Here is a 23,297-nt window from a genome sequence, read left to right on the forward strand (position 1 = left end):
CACATCCGTTCTTTCACTAGTGGAAAAACATTTTTCTGGAAATGAAGATCGTGAGGTGGCAGCAGCTAAAAGCTAAAGCACGTGACATAGCGAGAAGCAGAGAGCAGAAGGGGAGGCTCGTGCTGCCACCGCAGAGCGTCCTTTCTCCACAAGCATCTCTGTCACAGCCATGTCCTCACATAAGCCGTGTGCCCTCTGACGCCTTTATTCTCGGGCCCGTGTTTACTGAGTGGTGAGCATGCGCTGGCCCTGCTCTGGAGTCTGGGGGCTCTGTAGTGAAACAACAAAAAACAGCCCCTCCCACCCCCCCCTGCCCAAAAAAAATCCCTGCTTTCATGGACCATGCATTCCAGAGGGAAATCAGATCAAACAAGAAGTAAATAAACAGCACGTTCAGTAGTTTAATGACGCATGAGGGAGGCATGCCACGGCAGGTGCGTGGGCTGTGAGCAGAAGCCACTTCTGTCCCTTCTGGATCACAGCCAGGCCCGCAGCGGGGCAGGGGAAAATGGGAGATGAGAGGAGACAGGGAGACCTTCGCACAACCTTGTCCTCATGAAGCTGGGCTCCTGCTCAGACGGGAGGGGTTGGGGCAGGAGACCCGGCAGGTGCAGGTTGTAGACAGGAATGTGGAAATCATCAGTGTGTCCGTGCATTTCAACATCAAAGACCAAGTGAGATTGCCCACGGGGGAGTGTCAGCCGAGCCCCGCTGGGATGTTTAGAGGTGGGCAGAGGAGGGGGAGCCCGCAAAAAAGAAGAAACGATGCTCTGAAAGTCCGAGAGCAGACAGCTCCTCAAGGACAGGAGGGCACGTGTGTGTGATGCCTGACAGTTGCCCCGTTTGCTTCCCAGCTGGTGCTGATCCCTCCCCTTCGGGTGGGAAAGTGACAATGGTCAGGAATTTAAAACTTCTTCTTTGGAAGAATTTCATCTTGAAGGTGGGTAAGGTGGTCCTTGGAGCCGTGGGCATGTCCGGGGTGGGGGGACTGAATGTTTATGTCACGCTGGCATCTAATAACTGATTAAAGAAAAAATCAACAACTGTACTTGAAACGGGGCCCGTTCCTACAAATAAGCCAGGTTCCCACTGGAATTCCGCAAACCGTCATCACTGAAGGTTGCATCATCATTACTGGTTTCTCGCCGCTGATGTCATGGAAAAGTCCAGAAAGAGAAGCCATTTAGTTCATTCTCTATTTTCTTCTTTTTTGTGGGTTGTGCAGGGAGGCTGGGGGTGGGGGAGAATGAAAGGGCTTCTTAAATGGAAGAAACGTCGCCGTGGGGTGACTTAACACTCACGTTCTCATGCTGCTTTCCTTTTTGTTCTAGAAGCGGAAGACTCTGATAACAGTGCTTGAAATCCTAATGCCGCTACTCTTCTCCATGATCGTCATGTACCTGCGTTTAAACAGTTTGCCCAAGAAAATACCTCCTGTCAACTACCTGGCCATCAATATCAGTTTACTGCCAGACTTCCTCTATTTTCCTACTCACACCAGATACCAACTAGTGTATGTCTCTTCCAAAAGCGAAACGTTGAAGGCTATCACTGAAGCGGTGGGGAAATCCTTTGACGCTGAGTTTGAAGGTGAGACATAAAGATGGGGTAAGGACAGGGAGGGAGGGAGGGCAATTTTATAGAGTTTGAGGCTGTTTCCTGAGGGTGTATATAGTCGTGATTCCATATCTGGGGTCTCCAAATCCTAAAAGGTCTGTGGAGGTGACAGCTGGGGGAAAGCCGCCCACGAGGTCTCTGATTGCCGCAACCACGTTCTGGCGACTTGGGAGATTCTGAATTAGTCGTCCGTCTCTCTTCTCATTTTAATCAATTCTAAGCCAGTCTCTGCATGCAGCCAAGAAGGTCTCTCAAAGGTCCGAAAGGTCTGGCCAGCCTTGTGCTTCTGCCCCTCTGGTGGCTTCCATTGCACCAGTAGTCCAGGGTCTGGCCCTACCCCTGCCTCCAGGCTCCTTTCAGGGGCACTGGGCAAGCTGCCAGCCGAGCTTTATTTAGATTTCTCAGCTGCGCCTTCGTCTCTCTCTGCGCCCCTTTGGCTACGGTCAGAGATCTCGGATTCACGATTCATCACACCGCCACTTTGGGCTTTCTGTGTCAAGTCTGCGGTTGACAAGCCTGCTGGGCTCCACCTCCCTGAGGGCAGAGGGCCCTGTCCGTTTTCTTGATCACTGGGCCTCCTTCATGCCTGGCATACACTCGCTGCTCAATACATATTTACTGAATGAATAAATGCGTTCGTTAATGGAGTTAGGTAGATACAGTTTTTCAAAACGCGGAATCCACAAAATGTGGAGTCATGTTCCAAAATTGCCATAATTGTGATATATGCTTTTGTAAAGGTGTTCTAATAATACATAAGGTACCGAGTGAAAAGGAAGGCTCTCCTCTCCCAGCTCTGAGTGCCACTCAACGCAGACAATTCTTTTAAAGGCCCTCAGTGGCAACACGCGTGGGGGCCGCTGTTTTGGGGCTTTGCGCTTGCCTGGCAACCTAAAATACCATTCTAATTCTACTAGTACGAGATTGGAAACAAAACACAACAGAGAAAGCTCCTCTTAGGAGGCTGGAGATGATACGGCGGTGCAGGTGAAGAACAGGACTTGCAAAGTGGGATGACGGCGGCCTCGGGACTCGGGGTGGGGGGGCAGGTGGGGGCCGCGGCGGGGCTGGGGTGGGGTGTGGCCTCGGTGAACCAGGCTGAAGGAAGGCGGGGGGGGGGGGGGGGTGTGAGTGGTCCGAGCTGGAGTGTGTGCAGGAGACTCGCACGCCTCCCCCAAGTCTTGGGTTTTCCTCCATGTGCGCGAGGCCGCCCGCGTGGCAGGGGTTTGAAGAGAAGTTGTCTGGCGCGATCTGTCTTCTCCTCTGGCTGCTCTCTGGGTCTCGCAGGGAGACGGAGATGAACCTGGGGCCTTGGGCTCCTGTCCGTGAGCAGCCCTTCGGCTCCCCAAACATTCGGCCTTTGCATCCGGCCTGGATCCCCACCTCACTCCCTGGGACCCCTCGGTCGCCTCCACGGAGAAGAAAGCATTTCTCTTCTGTCTTCCCTTAAGATCCTACCTTGGGCAACGTCTCCCTCCTCGTATGGGGTGTCTCGAGGCGTTAATTCTGTTTCATTACCTCCGACTCACTTCTTACCTCATCGCTGTCGATACTCGGTCCTTGGCGTCGCAGGTTCCAGGGCTTTCCTTCCAGGCTTTCTTCTGCGCGTGCGCGCTGTGCCAGGGACGCTTCCGACATCCGCCTGCGGGAGTCTCCGGGGCTGAGTCCCGCGGTTCCGGGACCTGCCACTGCTTCCGCCTCCGGCCGCTTCCGCCGCCACGCTTCTCTCTGCGCGCTCTGCGTCCCGGAACAGACGGCCGTCTGCCTTCCGCTCCTCCCTCTCTCCTTATTACATAACTGCACGTGAAATAATATAAGGTTTAGAGTGAAAAGTCAAGTTCTCACCCCAAATGCCACTTCGCAGAATTCTTTGCTAGAAGTTTAGAATGTATTTTTCTGGAACTTAAACGTTAAAAAAAAGAAAAACACAAAAAATAAACCTTAAAATTTCAATAAAAGAATAAGAACGATGAACACCAGAATTGTTTGCATTGACATTTTCAAATCACATAATAGGATAAGAAATAAAAATTAGATTTTGCTCTTTGGGGCCATTCCCCTAAGTAAATCCTACACCCTGGAAGGAAGGGCAGTGGTTTGAGGAGCTCTCCAAACCGTGACAGACATCTGTTTTCCCTTCCCTTTTGACGATCCTCACAGCCTGTTCTTTCCCTGGGGGGCTGGACCCCTCTCCTGCCGTCAGCCCTTGGTGCCTCCTCCTTGGGCTCAGGATGACTCCCGTGGGTACACCACTCTGCACTTCGTGGTCCCCTTGCTACCGTGACTTGTCCAGGGATGACACCTAACTCAGCCAGAGCCAAGGAAACACCGGGATGTTTCCCGGAAATTTCTGGGAAAGAGATTACTGCTATTTGTTTCTGCTAACAGGGCAGACTGGGTTATGTTGGCCTGTTGAAAAACATACGCTGGACAAATATTAAAACTATGTTCTTGAAAGCAATGAAGAACCAAATTGATAGTAAGAAACTATCTAAACAAACAAACAAATCTAGGGTACAAATTTTGTTTCTTGACCCAAGAGGTGATGACTTCGCTGTGAACTTTATAACCGCTCATTAGAACGAACATTTAGGGGCGCCTGGGTGGCACAGTCGGTTAAGCATCCGACTTCAGCTCAGGTCACGATCTCGCGGTCCGTGAGTTCGAGCCCCACGTCAGGCTCTGGGCTGATGGCTCAGAGCCTGGAGCCTGTTTCCGATTCTGTGTCTCCCTCTCTCTCTGCCCCTCCCCCGTTCATGCTCTGTCTCTCTCTGTCCCAAAAATAAATAAACGTTAAAAAAAAAATTAAAAAAAAAGAACGAACGTTTGTGTTTTGTACACCTTCCTGTATGTATGCTATTTTCCTCAATTTAGCCAAATGTTTATGTACATGTGTGTGTTTAAAAAGAAACATAAATATGGCTAAGGAAACAAACTATATAGAGGAAAATAGGAAGATTCACTCATAATCCTATTCCCCAGATATGTCACGATGCAGACTTACCCAGCCGATCTGAAAAAAGAAGAGGACCGAACAGAACTAGAAATGAAAATAAAATAACTTTTAGCTGCAGCTAAAAGTAGTGACCTCCCCCCCCCCCCCTACCACCGAAGGGGCTGAGGACATCGGGGGAGCGGGAGCAATGCTGAACCAGGAAGAGAAAGGATTTCCATTTCTATCACACAGTTGGAGACTGGATTCAGTCTCAAATCTTGTGGACCAAGTGATTCGTTTTGGCTCTCCCCCCCCCCCCCCCGCCCGCCAAGAATGGGTTTTGTTCTGATGAAAAGTTAAAGTTCAGTCTCATCGAGGAGCCTTTCGACATGCCACATAACCTCCAGCATCATTGGAGATTTTTATCATGAGTCGGTTCATTTGAAAAAACTCCATATTCTCAGAGACGTTTGAGGGAATGCTGCCACGCCAAAACAAAACTGGACTCCCATGGCACGGAGATGTGGTCAAAGGAACAGAAGCGGACTTGGAAATTTAGATCAGCGAAATCGCTCCCAGGGAAACGACCGAGTGGACGCGTGTGATGGCTGGGAGACAAGGTCTGGGAGGCGCATGACAATGTCCAGCAACAGGATGAAGAAAAGGGGAAGCGAGAGTAACCGCGTCCCGCCCACCCACGAGGGTTTCTAAAAGGAAGCAATTGGACACACAGAGGGGAGGGGACAGAGCAGTTCACAAAAGGTTCCCGCAAGAGCGGCTGTGTCTGCGAGGTGCACAGTCTCACCACTTCCTAAGAGGACAGCAGAAAGGGACAACCGTGGACGTGCGCTAGTGACTTCTGCGCGGAGATAAAGGCGCAGAAGCCAATGAGCTCTCAGAGAAGACACCCGGCTGGCGGCGAGGAGGCGGAATGATGCGGTGATGCCTTCCACATTCTGAGCAAGAATTACTTTCGAGGAGGATCCCAGATGATAGCCTCGCCACACGCGAGGGCCGGGGACCGGAGCAATTATTTTTCTCATCAGAACAGCTACGTTTGTCTGTGATTCTGTCTCCCATTTCGGTTGCCATAGCCACGCAGACGAGCTATGGACAGCTCCCCATCAACATGGCCAAGGGCGAGTTCCACCTCCTGTGGCCCTCAGCGCCGCCCAGCTGGAGGGCCTGGGACGAGAGATGGCGGGCATTCAGACCGTTGTCACCGCCTCGCGTGGCTCCCGGCCATCGAATGTGCTCATGTGTTCGCAGAATGATGGAGGAAGGTGTGTGTGGGGGGGGGTCTTGCGGCCCCTCCGGCACCGGCTCAGGGAGGCGGGGATGGGGGGGCAGCCTGCTTGCTCACGGGACTTTTCTCTCCACAGTCCTAGGCCATTCTTCAGTGCCTTTGTTTGAAAATTACATACTCCAGGATCCCAAAGCCTTCTTCGTGTTGGCTGGAATTGTCTTTGATCACACCTTCAATGACAGCAAGCAACCCCTGCCGCTGAAGGTAAGGAAGGGCCATCCGGTCCCGGAACGGCCTCACCATGCTTCCCAGGCTCGCGTGTGGGCCCATTAGGGAGTCTCGCCACCTGGGCTGCCCCTGTCTCCCTGTGTCTGCTTTGCCACCTGGCTGCCTTTCTTCCAGAGGAGGTGAGAAAATGCTCCCGGTTTCACTGCCTCCAACCTGGCCCCGGGGCACCTCCCAGTGTTCGGGTTCCTCGCAAGAGAGGCCTGCCCAGGGAGACCTCGGGCTGAGAGAAGGGGACCATGAATTCCAGCTGCTGGATGGCAGACTGGATTCCGGCTTGGCAACCACTGGCTCTCTAGCCGTGGGTGGGGCGCCGACATTTCCGGGCCTCAGTTTCCCTACCGGTGTAGCGGGAGTACTAGCAGTTCCTAACTCAGCTGTTGCGGGCATCAAATGAGTTTGTGCCCAGAACCGAGCCGGGGACGGAGGCACTTTCCAGAAGGACTGGTTGTGGTTGTCATCAGACCACCACACTAATGACATGGGCTCCAGTATGGTAGGTCTGTCTGTCTGAGGACAAGGCAGGGGCTCCCATCGGGGGCAGGGAAGCCGCTCGTGTGTAGCTTTGGTGTCGTCCTGTGCCGCCTGATGATTAATGGCTAGAACTTGCATGGGGGTGTTGGCAGCTGGAGACAGACACGTTGATAAACAACCAGCAACGCTTTTGGAGCACTAACAATTGCCAGGCACACCCCAGGGGCCATCTGACTTGATCCTACAGTGCCTCTGGGGCAAGTGCTGTTAACCTCATCTGCGTTGTACGGATGAGAAAACCGAGGCAAGAAGGTCAAGTCACCCGCCTGAACCGCCACCGCCATTCGGTGAGAGGTCTGGGGTTTGGGTCCTGGTGGCCCCGCTCCAGTGTCCGCGCTCAGAACCACCTTCCTGAAGGGGGCTCTCCTGGGCAGACCGCTGAGTGCTCCTAGCAGGGGAGGGAGGGATCGGCCTTCCCTCCAATCACAGCTGGCGGCAGACACGAGTCCTGGCTGAGCATGGGGACCCCGTGACCCAGGTCGTCCTCTCTTTATCCCCTGCAGGTTAAGTACCGCCTGCGCTTCAGCTACACGCAGAGGAACTCCTTAATCGCGCAGCTGACCTCCAAACAAGATTATGTGGACAGCTGGGGCACATCCTTCCTCTACCCTTCCAACCCAAGCCAAGAGCCCCGGGCCTTAGGGCATTCGGACGGCGGACTCCCTGGTGAGGAAGCCCCAACGATTAGGTCTCGCCCACACGCATGTGCCTCTCGCGCTGTCACTGCCGTCTGAACCCTTGCTAAGCTAGCAGCTCAAACGAGGCTGAAGGAGTAACGTTTAGAAACATATCACTGAGTAAAACGCTTTCATTCTAGAGGAAGTTAAAGAGCAGTAAGGCTGTGACACTGAGCTGTTTGAGGGAGGAGGGGGGGCATTTTATGGGAACAAGGAGGGCACGTCTCTTCTTTTTGTCTCCGCACGTACTCACGTTTGCTTATATACCTGATGGTCTTCAGCTCTCTGCAGGCCAGGGGAGAAGCCGTGGGGCAGCTCGGAGGCCTGGCCTCCATGTCACTGTAGACCTGGAGTCTCCCTCTTTGTGCGGGGTTCGGGGAGACCTCCCTGGTAGGGAGCGGACAGCTCTCAGGAAATCGAGCAGACAGCGTGCACCTCCCTGGAGGATGGCCACGCAACTGTCGTGAACTTTGGGCCCGCAAGCCCAGCGAGTGGGAATGTAAACCCGAGGGCTTATCATTCCATGCGATTCTAGAAAGGATGCCAACGGTTCTGCAGAGGAAACGCTCCGATATGCCGTGAAGACTCCGTGATGGTTCCCGGAATTTTATTATCAGCAATTTGTTCCTCCCTTTTTCGTGCTGACAGATCCAGGGGTCTGTGTAGGTCAAGGCCATCGGGAGACCGTGGTCACCTCCCCTTTACTGCTGGGTACCCCACGCTGGCTCTGCCCATGTGGAGGGCCGGTAACCCCTGCTGGGAGGTGGGGCCTTTAACTCTTACGAGATCCCCACACCAGGGATCTCTGCCCTCCGACCTATTTTTCCCAAAAGCTGACCTTCGCCCACCGACTACACTGTATGAAAATAAACGTTGCCGGTGCTAAAGTTTGGCTTTGAGGCTTGGCAGCAAAATTCAACAACCATAACCCTCGGACCACAGCAGTGACAGCTCAGACAGAGGTCCCAGTAGGTGAGGGGGCGCGTGTCTCCCAAGTCCTTTGCATTTAACCATTTCGTGTGTCCTGGTGACCGGAAGTGCAGAGCAAGCACCCTCTCCCTGAAGCCCCAGCACTTAGGGGAGAGGATGCGGCCCCACCGTGCAAGAGCGTGGCAATGGACACCCCTTGTTTTGTGGGCTCAGGATGCCTTTGCCCTGTTTTCTGATAAAAGACACCATCACAGCCACAGGGGGCCCCTGGGGACGCTGCTCCTTCTTCCCCGTGGCGGCACGTGGACTCCAAGGAGCCCGGCCCGCTCCCACCCGATCGTCTCCAGGAATCGTTAGCCACGACCCGCCTCACTCAGTGGGTGTTCTGTACCTCCAGTCTTCCGAGTCTCTTATGCTCGGGTGTCCGCTGTCCTCTCACGCAGGATACAGCAACGAAGGCTTCCTGGCCATCCAGCATGCGATGGACAAGGCCATCATGCACTACCACGCCCACAACGGGACGACCGAGATGTTTGAGGGCCTGAGTGTGCTTGTGAAGAGGTTCCCCCACGGAGCCCACATCCAGGACAGGCTCCTGGTGACCCTTCAGAACGAGTTCCCTCTTCTGCTCATGCTCAGCTTCATCTGCATCGAGCTCATCATCATCAATTCCATTGCCCTGGAGAAGGAGAAAAAACTGAAGGTAACCCCCCCTCCCCGGCGTGGGGTGCGAGCCTCTCCCGGGGCGGGGATGTGTACAAGCACCGATGAAAAATGACCCGGGTGGGGATGAGGCCGCGGCAGGGACGAGGCTGCATGGGTGTTAGAGGGACCTCCCCCTGAGGGATGGACGGCGGATGTCGGACGGTGGTTCGTCATTTGACCTGCTTACAATGTAGGCGATGCCGTCTGCTGTGACCACGTGAGTCCTTGCTTTTGGACTTGCCCACGGCAGCTGTTCAGAAGATGCCTGCGGACCGACTCCCTGATGAGCGCACAGGAGAGGCTGTCCACCCAGGATGAGTCGCTCTCTCTGTGGCTCCAGCCGGGAGCCCAACCCAACACAGGCTGCCCCGAGAGTCTCTCTGCCTGCCTGCGCTCTCCCGTTACCTGTCTCCTCACTTTTTGCTCTCGGTAGAGACCCTCTGCCTCCTCACTTTAATTTTCTTCTCCTTTGATTGCTTCTTATGACTGTATATAGAAATCACCTGCCGGAGGCTCCCCAGACCTTGCGTGGCCTCACCGACCATGCACGGTTTGCTCCGTCTCGTGCACTCAGCACCGTCTGAGCGAGGCCACCTGCGAGGCCGCGGTGGGTGCGTGGCGCTGGCAGTGGTGGGACGCCGGGCTCCTCTGCTTTCTCTAGGAGTACATGTGCATGATGGGAGTGGACAACTGGCAACACTGGGCTGCCTGGTTCATCGTGTCCTTCGTCTCGGCCCTCCTCGCCGTTTCTTTCATGACCGTCCTCTTCTGCACACAGGTGCGTGTCCGGTCCCTCCGCACACGCTAAGCGGAAGGAAGGTGGCTGCGGGAAGGGCGGCGGGGCTGAGACTCGACAGAAGATGACAGCACATCCACGGACGCGCACTTGGGGCAACCTCAGGTGGTATTTGTGGAAACTTTGCGGGCATCGGGCACTGAAGCTGCACCATCCGGGAGAGCCTTGACGGCCTTCCGTTCCTGGGGCTGCAAGTACTGGACGCGGGTGTGGTTAATTTCGTCAGGGAAGTGGGATTCATCTCCTAATTAAAGTATTTTATAAACTTAAAAACATTACAACTCCGCAAATAGTTGAAAACAGTTGTTGTAAAAGATGGAGAACGTCCTCTTAGGCCCATCCTACCGTGTTAAATTTTCCTCCGTGCTGCCATCGAGATCTGGTGTTCCAATTTGCTAACTTGCATCTGATGGCTAAATTATAATCCACCATGTGGATAAATGAAGATTTAGCTTCTAAATTACCCAAATTGGGGCACTTTGGATAAAGGTAGGCAAGAAAACCCAGACCACATGGCAAAATACATAAAACAAAGAAAACGGCCAGAAAGCATTAAAAAGAGGAGACGTGAGGTGTCAAAAGAAATACTATAGTTATTATAAGAGCGACAATGCCAAATGGGATAAAGTCTCTTATTAAAGCAAAAGAGATTCACATTGGATCAAAAATCGAATTCAGACGTATGCTCTCTTTAAAAAAGATACACGTACAGAGCGTAATTTACAAAAGGTAATGGACGCTGGATCAAAGTTACGCCTTAAAAAAAAATCAAGATATGTTGTTTAATTTAGACTAATCTTGTGGTTTTAAAATAATTTCTGCATTGTTCTGGGGCCCCTGGGTGGCTCAGTTGGTTGAGCGTCTGGCTCTTGATTTTGGCTCAGGTCATGATCCCAGGGTCGTGGGATCGAGTCCTAAGTCAGGTACCATGTGGAGCATGGAGCCTACTTAAGAGTCTCTTTCTCTAATACCTAAGAAAGTGTCTTCCTTAAAGCCTTGGCTTCAATCATAGGATGTTTTTTCCCCCTCTGTATCCCCTGTGTAGTATTAAACCACATCATGTCTGATCCAGAAAAAAAAAAAAAAGAGTCTCTTTCTCTCTCTCTCTCTCCCTCCCCTCCCGCTGCACCTCTCCCCCACTCATGCTCTCTCTAAAATAAAAAATAAAACAAATTCATTAAAATAAATAAATAAATAAATAAATAAATAAATAAATAAATAAATAAAAGTTCTGCATTGTTTTCAGGGTATTTTATGCCTCTCCTCATTCTTTCCACGTAAAAACAATGTGTGTTTGTGACTGCTCCATAGGTGAACAGTGTGGCGGTGTTCAGGAACAGCGACCCTAGCTTGATATTTGTTTTCCTACTGTCTTTTGCCACGGCCACTGTTTTCTTTGCATTCGTGATCAGCACATTCTTCCAAAAAGGTGAGTCCTGATAAAACTCTCAGTCGGGGAGTGTGTGTGTGACTTCTTTTTCTGGTAGCATTGCTATTCCAGTTATGTGCATCATTAATTATTATTTCTCCACAGCCAAGTTTTCACCCCTACGGTTACTTTAGCAGTAGAGCAGTTCCATTCCCCATTGAAGGCTTAGGGAACTGTCTCTATATACGTATATCTTTATGCCTCGTTTGGCTTCTAAATGTCATTTCAAATGGAAGCAAATGGTAAGTCCCAATGTGGAAGGAAATGAAGGGTAAGACATCCAGTGCAGACAGGTTTCCAGGTCTTGACTGTGAGTTGGGCACAATGATAGGGTAGCTTATAAGACACCACAGTAAGAGAGGAATTCCTGGGACTTTGGTCCTGTCAGAGGGGTGTTACCTCTAAAACTGTTGGTAGAGTCGCTGAACTACTAGAGACAAAAATAACAGGAAATGGAGTCAAAGTCAGAGTGTGGGATAACTGAGTCCTGATTCAAATAGAGAGACGGAGGTAAAAACATGAATGGAGGACGGGTCCAGCAGGTGGTAACAACAACAAAAAGGCTTAAAAGAATTTGGGAAAAAATAAAAATGTGGTATAAATGAAGCCAGGCAATTTATTGTTTACATTGGTGAATATTTGACATCAGATGCCATGTTCTAATAGGTGGGCCCTGGAAAATATGGACCCTGCCAAGATGGGGGTGGGTTCTTTGGGAGGCTGACTGGGCTTGGACACTATCTCCTGATTCAAATTCTCTACCTAGTGTCCCACTATCCCTCAATAGCTCAAGGGCAAGCATGGCAGGGGGGATGGTCAAGGAAGAGAGTTACGTGGATACCTTAGAGCATAAGTATCAAAAGGATGCTCAAAAGCTAAGGTTAATGTGGTACAGAAGTCTGACACCCCCAAAATTGAGCTTGCGTTCACACACAAGAAATAAGCACAGGCTGGAAATAAAAGACAAAACCAATGAGGTCAGAAGCACAATAAAGCAGGACCAGAGTAGGAAACAGTCCCAAGTGAAGGCAAATATATACTTACGCAACTCAGAGTCTACGACCAATTGCTTTTTGATGAAGGGGCCGAGACAATTCAACAGGCAAGGAATAAGGAACAGTCTTTTCAGCAAAGGGTGCTGGGATAGCTGGATATCCACGTGCACAAGATGAAATTGGACCCTACATCACATCATGCACAAAATCAACTCAATATGGATTGTAACTCCAAATATAAGAGTTAAAATTACAAAATCCTGAAAAGAAAATACAGGCATAAATCTTTGTGATCTGGGGTTAGGTGGTGATTTCTTAGACATGACAACAAAAACATAAATCATAAAAAAGCAGATGGATAAATTGGATTTCCTCAATGTTAAAAACTTTGTGCTTCAAAGGATACCATCAAGAAAGTGAAAAGACAACCACAGACTGGGAGAAAACATCTGCAAGTACTATATATCATAAGAGACTTGCATCCAACATAAGTAAATTAAACTAAATTAAACTAAACTACAACTAAAAATAAAAACAAAAATATTCCAAACTCATTCTACAGGCCAGCGTTGCCTTGATACCAAAGCTGGAAAAGACATCAGACCAAAAAAACTACAGACTAAAATTCCTTATGAATACAGAGATGGAAAAATCATCAACAAAACACTAGCAAACTAAATCCAACAGTATATTAGAATGATTACACACTATGCCAAGTGGGGTTTATCCCAAGAATGGAAGAATAATTCAACATATGAAAAATAATGAAAAAGCATGGGACAAAACCCAGTACTTTTCATGATAAAAAAATGTTAACAAACTAAAATTTAAAGGAAGTATCTCAACCAATAGTGAGCATTTACAAAAACCCCATAACTAACATCATATTCAATGGTGAATAATTGAAAATATTCCCCCTAAGATCAGGAACAAGATAAGGATGCCCACTTTCCCCTCTGTTATTCAACACTGTACTGGAAGTTCTAGCCGGAGCAATTAAAAAGAAAAAAGAAACCAAAGACATGTAACTGGAGAGGAAGAAGCAAAACTCTCTCTATTCAAACGTGACATGATCTTATACAGAGAAAATCCTAAAGAATCCACAAAAAGAACTTTGAATCCAGCGAATTTGAATCCAGAAACAAATGAATTCAGCAAATTTGCAAGATACAAGGTCAACACGCAAAAATCAGTTGTGTTTCTATACACGCACAGTAACCATCCCCAAAAGGAAATCAATAAAACAATTCCACTTAAAATGCCATCCAAAATAAAATACTCGGGAATAATTCTGACCACAGAGATAAGAGACTTGGTAAAAGAAATCAAAGATGACTTATTGGAAAGACATCCCATGTTCATGGATTGGAAGACTTAGTATTGTTAAAACGGCCCTATTCCCCCAGATTGATCTACAGATTCTATTCAGATCCTATTAAAATCCCAGCTTCCTTTTTCTCATAAATGGACAAGATGATCATAAAATTCACATGGAATGGCAATGGGCCTTGAAAAGCCAAAACAATTTCAAAAAAGAATAACAAAGTTAGAGGACTCACACTTCCTGATTTTCAAACTTACTACAAAGCTGTAGGGATCAAAACAGTGTGGTACTGGCATGAACATAGATAGACTGATGGAACAGAATTGAATGTCTAGAAATAAGCCCATACATCTAATAGGCAATTGATTTTGACAAGGGTGCCATGACCATGTAATGGAAAAAGAACAGTTTCTTTAACAAATGGTGCTGGGACAACCAGATAGACACTTGGACTCCTACCTCACTTCATTCCTTAGATGGCTGAATACTATTCCATAATATGGACAGACCACATTTGGTTATCTTTTCATCTGTTGATGGAAACTGGGTTGTTTCCACCTTTTGGCTAATGTGAACAATGCTGTTGTGAACATTTGTGCACAAGTGTCTGTTTGAGTTTACTTTCAATTCCTTTGGGCATACACCTAGGAGTGTAGATGCTGGATGATAATTCTATTTAACTTTTTGAGGAACTTTTTGAGGAAGTAGCAAACTGTTTTTTGCAGAAGGTGCAACATTTTACATTTGCACAGCAGTACATAAGGGCTCTTTTTTTTTTTTTTTTTTTTTTTTTTTTTTGAGAAATACCTGTTCAAGTCTTTTGCCCATTTTTCACTTGCATGGTTTGTTCTGTTGGTGCTGAATTGTATGAGTTACTTACGGACTTTGAATATTAATCTTTCTTCAGATATGATTTGCAAATATTTTCTCCCATTCCATGGGTTGTCTTTTTACTGTCTTGATAGTGTCTTTTGATGCACAAAAATTTTAAATTTTGTTAAAGTATACTTTATCTCTTTTTTCTTTTGTTGCCTATGCTTTTGTCCTTATACTAAGAAACCAGTGCCAAACCCAAGGTTATGAAGATTTCTCCCAAGGTTTCTTCTAAGAGTATTATAGGTTTAACTCTTATGTTTAGAACGTTGATCCGTTTTGAGTTAATTTTTGCATATTGTCTAAGATCAGGGTCCAACTTCATTCTTTTGCATGTAGATATCCAGTTTTCCTAACACCATTTGTTGAAAAGCTACTCTTTGGGGCGCCTGGGTGGCTCAGTTGGTTGAGCGTCCAACTTCAGCTCAGGTCATGATCTCACAGTCTGTGGGTTCGAGCCCTGCGTCAGGCTCTGTGCTGACAGCTCAGAGCCTGGAGCCTGTTTCCAATACTGTGTCTCCCTCTCTCTCTGCCCCTCCCCCACTCTCACTTTGTCTCACCCTGTCTCTCAAAAATAAAAATAAAAAATGAAAATAAAAAAAGCTACTCTTTCCCCCATTGAACAGCTTTAGCATCAATTGAAAATGAATTGATCATGGGGCGCCTGGGTGGCTCAGTTGGTTAAGTGTCCAACTTACTCTCAGGTCATGATCTCACAGTCTGTGAGTTTGAGCCCCACGTTGGGCTTTGTGCTGACAGTTCAGAGCCTGGAGCCTGCTTTGGGTTCTGTGTCTCCCTCTCTCTCAAAAAATAAATAAACATTAAAATTAAAAAAAAAAAAGAAAAAGAAAAAGAATTGATCATGTACGTGAGGGATTGTTTCTGGGCTATTCCACTGGTGTTTACTGGTCTAGACTTTGAGAGGAATTGATGTTCATTCTTCTTTAAATGTTTGGTAGAATTCACAAGTGAAGTCATTATGGTCCTGGGATTTTCTTTGTTGGAACAGAATGCGAGGGGCCTATGGGGCACCATCCAGTGTACTAATATACATATTACTGGATTCCCAGAATAAAAAAAGAGAAAGGGGGGAAAAAAACCCACCAGAAAGAAATATTTAAAGAAATAATGACTGAAAACAACCCCAATTTGATGAAAGAGATGAATCTACAAACCCAAGAATCTCAGTGAACTCCAAGCAGGATAAGCTCAAAGAGATCCACACCAAGAGTCATTCAGATTGTCAAAACCCAAAGTCAAAAAGAGCATTTGTGAAGGCATCAAGAAGAGGCTCCTCGTGTACAAGTGAACCTTGGTGATATCAATAGCTGATTTCTCTTCAGAAACTACAGAGTTCAGAAGTTAGTGAGATGACATTTTAAATCCCAAGGGGTTAAAATTCAACCAGGAATTCTATACCTGGCAAAACCCCTTGAGAATGAAGGTGAAATTGAGACATTTTCGGACAAACAGAAGCAGAGAGTGTTCATTGTTACCGATGGACTTGCCCTACAAAAATTGACAAAGGGAGATTTTGGGGCAGAAATGAAAAGCCTCCAGACAGTAACTTGAAGCCATAAGAAGAAATACAGACCACCAACTGGTGATGACACCTTAAGCCAGCATCACTGTCCTTTTGGTTTGTAAATCATCTTCTCTCTCCTATATGATTTATAAGCAAGTGCATGAAAATATTCATGAATCTGCATTAATGGGCACTTAACAGATGAAGATATGATCTGTCACAATACCAGTTTAAAAGGGGGAGGACAGAGATGTCTGTGAGCAGAGTGTATGGTACTGAAGGTAAGTGGTATTATTTAAACTTGGTTGTTATAAGTGTAAGGTTAATTATTACATAGTTTTGACTAAACTATGCGTGTTACTTTCCTGTTGCTGAGGTAACAGCTTACTGCATACTGAGTGGCTAAAAATAGCACATATTCATCATCTTACAGCCAAGTCTGAAATGCATTTCTCTGGGCTAAAGCATCAAGACTTCCTCAGGGCTGTGTTCTTTCTGGAGACACGAGGGGAGAATGAGAACCCTTCCGGATGCCTGCATTTGGGGGCTCATGGCTCCTTCCTCAGTCTTGGGTGCTCTAGCTCCTTCTGACTTCTGATTCCATCACCTCCCCTCACTCTGGCATTCCTAACTCCCTCTCCTGAGGGCCCGTGGCATTGGACCCACCCAGATAATCCAGAATAAACTCATCTCAAGATTCTCAATCACCTCCACAAAGTCCCTCGGGCTCTGTAAAGTCACACCTTAATGTTACGGCTTTCGGGGGTTAGGATTGGACATCCCTGGGAAGCCTTTATTCTGCCCACCGCAGCACATAAACAACTGGAAAAATAGTGAAGTGAGAAAAGAAATTATTGAAGCAACTTCTCAACATTGAAAACCAACAGAAATAAATGTTTTCAAGTTGGGGGGCTTGAAAAGAATCACTTCACAAAGAAAGGAATTACTTCAAATGCTTTTAAAACATAGTGTTTCAGGGAGCCTGGGTAGCTCAGTCGGTTAAGCGTCCAACTTTGGCTCAGGTCATGATCTCATGAGCCCCTCTTTGAGCTCTGTGCTGACAGCTCAGAGCCTGGAGCCTGCTTTGGAGGCTGTGTCTCCCTCTCTCTCTGCCCTTCCCCTGCTCACGCTCTGTCTCTCAAAAATAAACATTAAAAATCTTTTTTAAAAAAGAATAATGCTTGCAATGGGTTGAAATATGTACAATATAAAAACCCTTGATCACGTAACAATCGTGATTCATAACGGTGCCCCAGGAAATGCCTCACTAGCAGCCCCTGGAGGTGGCTAGGGCCGCCATCCATCACACCCTGTTACCACCACAGGCAGGAAGGCACGTCCTGGCTCCTGGCTGCCCTCCAGATCGTGCCTCCCGCCCACCCGGCCCCTTTGAAGAGGAGATTGTCATGTGAGCAAACCACACTCTACCTCTTACCGAAGCCTCTGCTGCCCCCTGTCCTTGCCCACATTCATGGTTGTTGGTCCCGCCTCATCTCCTCTCAGACCCCTGGCTTGCTCTCCCAGTGACCCTGTGCCACCCCACATCGGTGCTCCCACGCTCCCACGGGCATCCCCTAAACCTGAGCCAACATCTGTGTGGTGGCCAGAATCTCAGCCTCAACAACCCCACTCTTGACCCCCCATGTCTCTGTTTAGCTCCCCCGTCTTGCACCCACCTCCCCCAGTAATTCTTTGACCCCCATCAAGACGTCTGATCCATTGGCCCCAGTGTTTTGTCACTACCCATCACCCCATCGTGTGCCTCGGAGCCCCTGGCCCGTTCCTACTTTGACTCCTCTGACCTATACCCACCGGCTCTCTGTTGAACTCGTATTGCAAATCCTCAGCCCTGGTCACACCCAGCTCCCTGCTTACCCTGCAGCAGAACCTGGCCAGAGAAACACTCTCCCCTGTGTGGACCAGTCTCTTTATTTAGGCCTCTGGTTCACAGATTCGCTGGCCACCGCCCTGCAGACCACCCACATTCCTTTGTCACTTTGACCCGCACCTCTCTGGATCAGCAATTTCAAACCTTTTCCCAACCCTCCAGTGGACACAGCCCTTCTCCCTTCTTCACTGAGGCTGGAAGTTCTTGCTCTGGCCTCAGAGGGCCGGTTTTGCACCCTCGTGTGGACCCTGACCTTGAGCAAGTTAACAGACTGTGCATGCGTTTTCCCTTCTGTGAGACTGGAAAATAACAGTATTTACAACTTAGTTAGAAGAATCAGGTAGGGTATTGCACGTCAAATGCTGACAACACTTGATGCGTGGTGAGAGCCTAGTAAATCCTAGCAATGATTGACACCATTTACAAAAGAAGAAACTGAGTCAAGTTATACAAGATCCAAGGCCAGCCAGGTTCGGTGAAGGGCCCACTGCTGTCTCAATGGGGGCTTTTTCCATTACCTATGCAACTTTTAGGACCGGTTCCCTGTTCTCTCCACTTCCCGGAAGTCAAACGCCTGCACTCAACCTGAGCTCCTGTCCCACGCTCCAGCTGGATTGGCCTTCTCTCCCAATCTGGAGCCACCATGCCAAGAACCTGGAAAAACCTCGAGTCCTTGACCCATAATTTACTAGCTCCATGCCACAGGGCACATTTATTCCATGTGGCTAAACCTCAGTTTCCTCCCCTGTAAAACAGGGAGGGCATGGGGGTTATGGAAGAGTCTATAGAGAATGCGCGGGTCCTGGTGCCACATCACGTCCCACTGCCCAGAGGAGGTCTGTACCGTGAGGGATGGTGTCAGTGCCGTCTTGGGCAGTTAGACATTGTGCCTTCACGGACAGATGGATTCGTGTTGGTTTTTTTTTTTTTTTTTTTTTTTTTTTTTTTTAACGTTTATTATTGAGAGACAGAGAAAGACAGAGTGTGAGCAGGGGAGGGGCAGAGGGAGAGGGAGACACAGAATCTGAAGCAGGTTCCAGGCTCTAAGCTGTCAGCACAGAGCCCGACGCGGGGCTTGGACTCACAAACCGTGAGATCGTGACCTGAGCCGAAGTCAGACGCTTAACCAACTGAACCACCCAGGCTCCCCCGGATGGATTTGTGTTTTAAGTGCCATAGATACCCTTGGTCTTTTGATAGCGAAAGTGCAAAATTCCTGAAAAGACGGCTTCTCTTGGAGATGCCGAGGCCCCCACAGTCCCCACCCCCACCCTGCCGTGGCGGGAAGGGGCTTGTGTCGCACGTGGTGCATCAGTGACAAAACCCTTCTCGTTTCTTCCCGCAGCCCACATAGCCACTGCCTCGGGAGGAATCATCTTCTTCCTCACCTACCTCCCATACCTGTACCTCACTTTCAGCTACTCCCAGAGGACCCACTTCCAAAAGATTGGCTTTTGCCTGCTCTCGAATGTCGCCATGGCACTGGGAGTGCGATTTATCTCCATATTTGAGATAAGAGGTGAGTCCCACCTTTCTCCAAGGGACGCTGCCTCAATGCCCTGTCACCGCTGAGGCAGGGTGACCTGAGTTCCCATGAGAGCCTCACTGCACTCTTCATTCGGCGTCCTGAGCGTTTCCGACCTGCTCGAAGCTATGGTAAGTTGTAGGACACGTTTCACACCACACAGCTCGCAGTGTGGTTTGGGAGCAAAACTAAAGCCTATTAATGATTTAGGAGATGATATGACCATGCAGTCGTACAGATATAAAAGATACAGAGTTATGGTGCGCCTGGGTGGCTCTGTCGGTTAAGCATCCGACTTCATTTTTTTTTTTAATTTTTTTTTCAACGTTTATTTATTTTTGGGACAGAGAGAGACAGAGCATGAACGGGCGAGGGGCAGAGAGAGAGGGAGACAGAGAATCGGAAACAGGCTCCAGGCTCTGAGCCATCAGCCCAGAGCCCGACGCGGGGCTTGAACTCACGGACCGCGAGATCGTGACCTGGCTGAAGTCGGACGCTTAACCGACTGTGCCACCCAGGTGCCCCTAAGTGTCCGACTTCAGCTCAGGTCATGATCTCATGGTCCATGAGTTCGAGCCCCACATTGGGCTCTGTGCTGACAGCTCAGAGCCTGCAGCCTGCTTTGGGTTCTGTGTCTCCCTCTCTCTCTGCCCCTCCCCTGCTTGTTGTCTCTCTCTCTCTCTCAAAAATAAATAAAAACATTAAAAATTAAAAAAAAAAGATACAGAGTCATGATTCGATTTGGTTCACACTTTCAGAATTTTATGGATAAACGGAGTGCTATCTACATACGTCATGTTTGAGGCTCACAGCCTTCAGGGTCCATCTAGGGGACTTCCCTTTAATGGTGTCCTACTTCCAACTCCCACCTTTGGAAGTGCACCCCCAAGTTTTCATCTGTCTTACGTTCTGGGGTCGGAAGGATGCTTCCGAATGCCAGCGGTCACAGCAGAAGATTGCAGCTAGCATATCAAAATGCAGGGACCAGCTGGCCTCAGTAGGCTTTCTGCATGAGACCGTCCTACATTTCCGCAGCACGAAGGTGATCTGCTGTGAACACTCCAGCAAGTGTCTTCGTTGCTCAGTGTTGGCTTTTATCACCAGAGTCCTGGTTCCAGACACTACGGCTTGGCTTAGCAGCACAGGGATAGGAATTATATGTGGGACCTAGGTTATGCGTCCTCTTAGGGCAGTTGGGATTACCTTCAACAACCTGCTCAGAGGCACTATCTATCAATAAATGTCTTTAGGTTGGGATGGTCTAAATGGGTGAAGGGTGCTTAAAATATAATGGAGGGTGTCAAGTTGACCAGAATTCATTGCAGGTGAGTGGTTTTCTTTAACAAAGCAGTGACGAGACCACACTTTGCAAATGACAACGGGGGAAAAGTAGGTTTAAAACGGTAGCTCCGGGAGCACCTGGGTGGCTCAGTCTGTTAAGCGTCCGACTCTTGATTTCAGCTCAGGTCGTGATATCATGGTTCATGGGATCAAGGTTGGTGAGATCAAGCTGCATGCTGGGCTCAGCGCTCAGCAGGCAGGGCCTGCTTGTGATTCTCTCTCTGTCCCTCTCTCCCTGCCCCTCCCCCCCACTCTCATGTGCTCACTCTCTCTCTCTCTCTCAAAATAAATAAATAAACATAAAAAATGGTACCTCCGATTTCTTCCATGTTAGTGAGTGAATAGGGGAATTTTACAGAGCTCTCTGTTGAAAGCGGGGGGAACTTGGATAAGCAGTTGGGCTGGACGAGCTTGTGGGTTTGTTCCCACGCTGGGATTCTCTCGGGGAGAGACTGAAACGACACTCGGCAGGGCTACATTGCGGTCCTGACAGCTGTGGGGGTCCGAGCATCCTGGGTGGGCATCCTGGGTGGGCTGAGATGGCCCGGCTCCCACGCCTCTGCCTCCTGCAGTCACTGGGTGTGGACCACCCAGAAAAGGCTGTGAGGAGGCTGACAGCTGAAAGCCCGTTGGCTGCAGCACGCCCGGCAGCTAAGGTGACAGCTTTCGTGAAGGGGGCGGGGCAGGAAAGTACATCCCTGTGTCCTTATACCAACCCCTGATACACAAGACGGCCTTGGGGAAGGTGCCATGGTGCTGGCTGTATCGTGAAAGAAAAACAAAGGAGAAAATTGCCCCCGCGAGCCTGTTACAAGCTGGTTCTCTGTTGGAGCTGCAGCCCGGGTCACCCTGCAGGGGCAGTCCAGGGACCCTCAAGCAACAGCCCAGGTGCCCGGCAGAGCTGGCCTCACAGGCAAAGCCTCACAGGTTTTCAAGTACAAGGCAGTGAAAAACATAAGGAAATAAACAGCCATGGACAGGAACCAACAGAAACAAGACAAAGTGAAAACAGATTCACAAAGTCCTCACATTTTGGTATTATCACATCACAGATTATAAAACAATAATGCTCGTGATAGGTTTTTCTTTTCATAAGGCAGGTTTGAAAATATCTCCAAGCAATGAGGATGCAATACTCCTTGGGAGAAATACAAAATACGACCAGCCAAGGAGCAAACTTCATGGATGGGCTACCAGTAGATTCAAAACAGCGGAGGGAGAATTGTGTCCTGGAAGGAGGTGAGAAGAAACCATGCAACCATGCAGAAGGCAGCAACGAGGACCAAAAGGATTTTAAAATGGCAGGAGTGCTGAAAACTGACGCAGGAAGAGTGTTTTGCCTCCATTTAAGCAGAGATCCGGCAGGAAATGAGAGAAGGGGCAGAGGAAATGCATCTGGAAAGAGGGTGCCCAGATCTGTCCCCAAACTCAATGTCAGGAAGCCCAGCAAATCCCAGACGAGAGTAATAAGACATCTACACTAGGCACATCAGCGTACAACGGAGCACAGCAGATGGCAAGAGAAAACTCTTAGAAGTGGCCTGGGGAGCAAAAAGGAAATTGCTTTTCAACAGAGCCACAGTGGGGGCCTGAAGACAGTGGCTTCATACACGGGTTGTGTAAAATAACTACAACAACAACAGCAGCAGTGGCAGCAGCGGCAACGGAGATTCCTTTAGGTTTTATTTTTTTTAAGTTTTTAATGTTTATTCATTTCTGACACAGAGAGAGTGTGTGTGCGTGCACGCAAGCGGAGGAGGGGCAGGGAGAGGGGGAGACACAGAATCGGAAGCAGGCTCCGGGCTCTGAGCTGTCAGCACGCAGCCCGATGCCCGGCTCAAACGCACAAACTGTGAGATCATGACCTGAGTCGAAGTCAGACGCTTAACCGACTGAGCCACCCAGGCGCCCCTAGGTTTTTGTTTTCTGGGTTTTTTTAGAGAGAGAAAGAGCGCGTGCATGCAAGTGGGGGAGAGGGGCAGAGAGAACCTTAAGCAGGCTCCAGGCTCAGCTCAGAGCCTGACGCGGAGCTCGAGAGCTTGATCCGACAACCATGGGATCATGACCTGAGCTGAAATCAAGAGTCAGATGCTCAACTGACTGAGCCATGCAGGCGCCCTCCCTTAGGTTTTTGTTCTTTATTTTTTTAACAGGTAAAATTTTTTAACAGGTAAAATTAAAGTGTATAGGAGGGGCTTTAGAGGGGATCATGTCAGAACCCAAAGGGAGTAAATACATTCCGGAAGGAGAGTAAAGATAATTAAGTTTAGACTTTGCAACATAAAGCAGACCTGGTGATTCATTACTGAGCCAAGCAGGCCAGAAGCAGTGGGTAACTTTTAAACTTAATAGAAGAAAGAGTAACGAAAGGTTGGCTGAGTCCAAAAGCGGCATAAAAGAAGAGAGGACTTTGGTCATATGCCCACCTCCACGGCGTGGGGGCTGGAAGTCGGGGCGCAGGACGGGCACACCCTGTTCAGAACACTCTAGATGGAACAGACATGGCGCAGACCCCTCCCGCATGCACCTTCTTCCTGAATATAATTAGATAAATCGTGGGAGGAAGTCACAGCTAACCCCTACCTGATCCAAACTCTAGACCTGAGCCAAAGTCGGACGCTCAAACGACTGAGTCACCCAGGCGCCCCCTCAAATTAAAAAAAAAATTTTTT

General features: G+C 48.8%; 1 protein-coding gene and 1 long non-coding RNA gene across 2 annotated transcripts in view; one reads left to right on the forward strand and one right to left on the reverse strand.

Annotated features, from left to right (window-relative positions):
• Nucleotides 1-337: 337 nt before the first annotated feature.
• Nucleotides 338-23,297, forward strand: part of LOC106978713 (ATP-binding cassette sub-family A member 17-like) — a 76,014-nt gene continuing 53,054 nt past the window's right edge. The window contains 8 exon segments of the mRNA XM_053213004.1: nt 338-940; nt 1,332-1,590; nt 5,935-6,062; nt 7,121-7,283; nt 8,668-8,927; nt 9,591-9,707; nt 11,037-11,154; nt 19,105-19,278. Coding sequence (XP_053068979.1) covers nt 824-940; nt 1,332-1,590; nt 5,935-6,062; nt 7,121-7,283; nt 8,668-8,927; nt 9,591-9,707; nt 11,037-11,154; nt 19,105-19,278 — 1,336 coding nt within the window. The 5' untranslated portion in view covers nt 338-823.
• The window catches only part of LOC128313584 (uncharacterized), a 43,544-nt gene continuing 23,010 nt past the window's right edge, over nt 2,764-23,297 (reverse strand). Inside the window, exon 4 of the long non-coding RNA XR_008294488.1 lies at nt 2,764-3,414. This is a non-coding gene — a long non-coding RNA (uncharacterized LOC128313584). The remainder of the gene's footprint in view (nt 3,415-23,297) is intronic.

The sequence above is a fragment of the Acinonyx jubatus genome, chromosome E3 (genome assembly GCF_027475565.1).
Source record: "Acinonyx jubatus isolate Ajub_Pintada_27869175 chromosome E3, VMU_Ajub_asm_v1.0, whole genome shotgun sequence".
NCBI classification, from domain to species: domain Eukaryota; kingdom Metazoa; phylum Chordata; class Mammalia; order Carnivora; family Felidae; genus Acinonyx; species Acinonyx jubatus.